Source organism: Anneissia japonica, unplaced genomic scaffold, assembly GCF_011630105.1.
Source record: "Anneissia japonica isolate Jap-2015-1 unplaced genomic scaffold, ASM1163010v1 scaffold288060_len1141017_cov207, whole genome shotgun sequence".
Classification (NCBI taxonomy): domain Eukaryota; kingdom Metazoa; phylum Echinodermata; class Crinoidea; order Comatulida; family Comatulidae; genus Anneissia; species Anneissia japonica.
In genome coordinates, this window is record NW_022712486.1 from 140,836 (window position 1) to 145,213 (window position 4,378).

Here is a 4,378-nt window from a genome sequence, read left to right on the forward strand (position 1 = left end):
ATGTAAACTAGATCGGAATCCGTTCGAGAAAAGAGGCAGGTAACCTAATTAAAAAAACATATTCATATATATACAGCCGTGGGTCAACATTACGCATGGTCATGGTGTCAAATTAATTCAAGCTCATTTTTTAAAGTGGGAAAACCTTAAATATTGAAATAATTGTTATTAATAAATATATATTTAAAGTTTTTATTAAATTTTCAAAATAATTGTCCGTTTTATTTGAAAAAATCAATAAAAGATTATAAAAATATTCAAATTAGATATATGCAAATATATTTTATTAATTATTCACAATTAGTAGAGGGCGGTTTTACATTCTATCTAAAGAGAGAAAAAAAGGATAAATAAAAAGTATAAAAAATTAAAAATTAAAAATATATTAATAAAAATAAAATGAAAGGTATAAAAGGTGGTGGTATTCCAGCAAAACGTTTTCTCGAACCACATACACGCTTAGTTACAGTCGTAGACTAGGACTAGTTTTTGTTTTGGTGTAGTACCTAAGCCTACCTCAAAGTTAAGATGTTTCCTTCGTACAAATAAGTACAGTTATAGCCATACCTCCCTGACTTTCACTATGCTTAGCAATTAGGGTAGGACTACCACAGTCCTTGCCAGCAGGTTGGTCCTGGTCACCACAGGCCTAGGCACTTTACGCCGACGACGGCAATTCGGCCCGGGGTTATCGCGCCCACCGCCGTAAAGTGGATTAATGATTGAATTCCGCCGTGGGCCGGCTCGATACACTTTTTTTTTAAATAAAATTTTTGGACAGGCTCAGTGTTCTTATTTTTGACCGATCCAGGCTCAAAATGTACTTAGCCAAGTAGGCCTAGGTCTATTTGGTCTTATTTTTACAAACTTTTCAAACATGGAAACTTTACAAATTTGTATGAATTAACTGTGTTATAGCGGGTATTACATAGTCACACCCGCTGCAAATATGGAACAGCAGTTTTTCATTTTTTTAAATATAAAAACCTCATCATTTGACATTTTTACCTCAGCCTCAATTTGCTCTTACTTTTTCTGAATTTTTAAGCAATTTCAGCCTCCCCTACCACCGTGGCATGCTCTGTAGCTTGGTTGTCTTTCATTATCAATCTTTGGCAGCACTTTTTATATTCCATGATGATGAACTAAGTGAGGAGGCAAAACAAAACACAGCCAAATAAAAAAATATTACTGTAAATGCTCATATTTAAACCGCAATTCATCTTTGAATTAATTTCAGGTGTAGTGAATGACACAAACTGTGAAGATCCTAGACGTAAAAATAGTTTTGATGGATACAGTTGCTCATGTGCTACCGGATGGGTAGGAGATTTCTGCGAACTCGATCTTGACGAATGCGGAGTAGGCGCCCCATGTACAAGCCCGTACATTTGCATAAACGAACAAGGCAGCTTTCGATGCACTTGTCCACCTGGGAAACCAAACTGCGATATGAAAGTGTAAGACATACGAACATCTATAATATATATATATATATATAAGTTGAATACTTATCGTTATGAGTATGAAAATATGACAATAAATACACAACAACAATAATGATAGAGAGCTTAAATTGCAATCCTCTTTGAAATGTAACAAATAAATAGAGAAGTATTGAAGGAGGCACAATTTCTAAAAGCATAGCATTTTAAAAGCATTTTATAATAAATTAACAAAATACCAAGAAGTCAATTACCAATTTAATATGCATATGCATTCTTAAATGCAAATTTAATATTGTTATTTTAAATACAGGTGGGTTATATGTTTAATAAGCCTTACGAGCGGCGCTGTTTTCTTTGGAATTCTGGCAGGTATTGTTTGGTGGTGGAAAAAAAAGAACAAGTAAGAACAATGCTTAGTGTATGATATAGTAGTATCTATATTATGATTATTTATTATAGTTAAGACCATCTAATGAATTATCATTATGTGTAGGTTGTTATATATTATAATATTTCCATTTATGAAAACGTATGTCTGTATAATTGAGATGATTTTTAACAGTAATGGATTTTTTTTTTTTACTTCTCTTTGACCAAACTCCAATAGTAAAATTCACATTTCGGAAAATCTAGAGGGTGACGAAAACACACCAGCACCGGATATATCAAAGTAAGTAATACTATAATTCAATATTAAAATATTAATTATCAAATGTAATTATATTTATATAAAGTAGATGTTAATATCAATTCAAATTAAAGTAATAGTAAATTGTAAATGAATGAAAAGGAAACACCAAAGAAACCAACCTAACCTAAAAAAAAAAATAAATAAAATACAAACTGATGTACTATTAAATGATGATAATAATATGTAAAAATCATTCTAAAGTAATTATGCATAGGCTTTAATGGAAGATCCTGTTTGAATTTTCTAAGAGATTTAGCATCTTTAATTATTTAACTTACCAACCTCAGAGATTTGAAATGCGTGACTACACCAGTTGACTGGGGGGCGGACCCCGGTGTGGTAAAACCCCGCCTTTTATTCACATAATCAACAGTTGTGGGAATTACTCGCAAGACCGTCTGCGCCTCATAGATTCTAGTGCGTGGTTGGCTGGGTTTTGGTAGAGAAAGAGAAATTTTGTCAGTGAATTTATTCTCGAATGAGATAACGAAAGCTCTCTAATGACTCAAATTTTTTCTAATTTTAAATACATTTTCCAATGAATTCGTGATAATTCGTGATCACGCATAGGCTTGTGCTAAATGCGTGACAAATTTATGATCTAGCATTGTAGAGTTAAAGATGATTAAATATGTATTCTTTTTTCTATGCTGCAGCCATGTTGAGATGGATACATTCGTGGCTAACAGTATTGAAGATACACAAAATATTGAAACTCCTCTTCAAAATGGCACCGTAGATATCCCTGATGCAGAGGAAGATGGTACATATGACTCGGAAGAAGGTTCAGTAACTGATGGTGATATACCAACAACAGATGATATACCGGCAAACCTCGACTTGAATCACTCGATCAGTAGTCTTCTTGCTGAAGATGAATTTATGCCGAAGTTATTTGCATCCTCTGAGGAAAGCCCACAGGAGCCAAACCGGCCTAATAGTGCTGCAAGAAACCAAGTTTCTCCACTTCCATTCGGAATTGATGGTGATGGAGCGAATGGACGCGAGGACGCAAGGAGTCAAACGCCTAAGATTAATAATTGGATTGTTTAATGGAGTTATAATGATAAGCAGTTTGGTTAATGATTTTGCCTTGTAGGCCTATTACAGTTACTCTGTGTGTTCAGTGAGAAAAATAAGAAATTACATACAATAAGGTATCCATTAATATCTGCTTATAGATCAATCATTATTAAGACTACATTTTGAACATTTTTTAATGTATTCGCACACAATTTCTACTCCAATCAATCGAAACTTAAGTAACGGTTCATGGAGATTCACCGTTTTCATCGTTTCACCTATATATAAAATTAATATATTAAATTCCCAAATATGTAGAATTTCAACAATCTAATAATAAACCCTGCAAAGAATCAAAATATCATTTGGTACATATTTCTATTGCTGTCAATTTCTGCATGATGCAAATACGAAAGCAGTATATGAAGAGGTATCCTCGCTCATATAAAGTATAAGACTAAGCACATACCACCTCGACTTACTAATTCTTTAAGGTAAAGGTATAACGCTCAAAGTATCCGTTTGGGATATTATACATGTATGTATTTTTCTTAAGTGGGTCCTTTGACAGGTATCACTTTTCTTCATGATAGCTTTAGGAGCAGTTATTACAATTGAATAATAGAATAGACACCAGTACATGATACAATTTAAGTTTCAGATCCATAGAAATAAAGTTGCATATCTTTCGTAGTTTATACAAGTGAACCCAATGAATATAATTACCACATCATTATGCCTTTTTATTATCATTGTTATTGTAGAGAATTTTAAATATAAAAGGTTTGTGCATAGAGGAATAATACCTCTATAGTATATGTTAGTAACATTTATGTTTGCGGTGCAGGTATTGTTTTCTCTACTGACAACGAAATTGTTATTATTTTGATTCAATATATCTAATTATAATTGATTATAGTATGTACTAATTCATACCTCTAATGCCGATTTTATGTTTTCAGTATAGAAACACTTGAATAAAACTTATATTCTTCATTGCTTAAACAGAATGTTATTGGTTGTATTTTCATACTCGTTGATTTTATATTTTCTGTCCTCATTTTTTCTGTAAATTGTTTATACAATCACACAAATGTGAAATACTTAATATCCACACTCAAAATGCGCTGATATGTAATATAATACGGACCATAACGCCATTATTGAATAGACAAAATATTGTAGGTCTATAGTTTGCCTACTTCATCTTTAGTAA

At 32.4% G+C, this 4,378-nt stretch overlaps 1 protein-coding gene across 2 annotated transcripts in view; it reads left to right on the forward strand.

The window, feature by feature from the left end:
* Positions 1–4,167, forward strand: part of LOC117107873 — a 57,968-nt gene extending 53,801 nt beyond the window's left edge. For both annotated transcript variants that reach the window (XM_033249691.1, XM_033249692.1), the window contains 4 exons: positions 1,241–1,460; positions 1,759–1,848; positions 2,056–2,118; positions 2,796–4,167. In XM_033249691.1, the coding sequence (XP_033105582.1) occupies positions 1,241–1,460; positions 1,759–1,848; positions 2,056–2,118; positions 2,796–3,192 (770 nt within the window). In that variant the 3' untranslated portion in view covers positions 3,193–4,167. The remainder of the gene's footprint in view (positions 1–1,240; positions 1,461–1,758; positions 1,849–2,055; positions 2,119–2,795) is intronic.
* Positions 4,168–4,378: the final 211 nt, after the last annotated feature.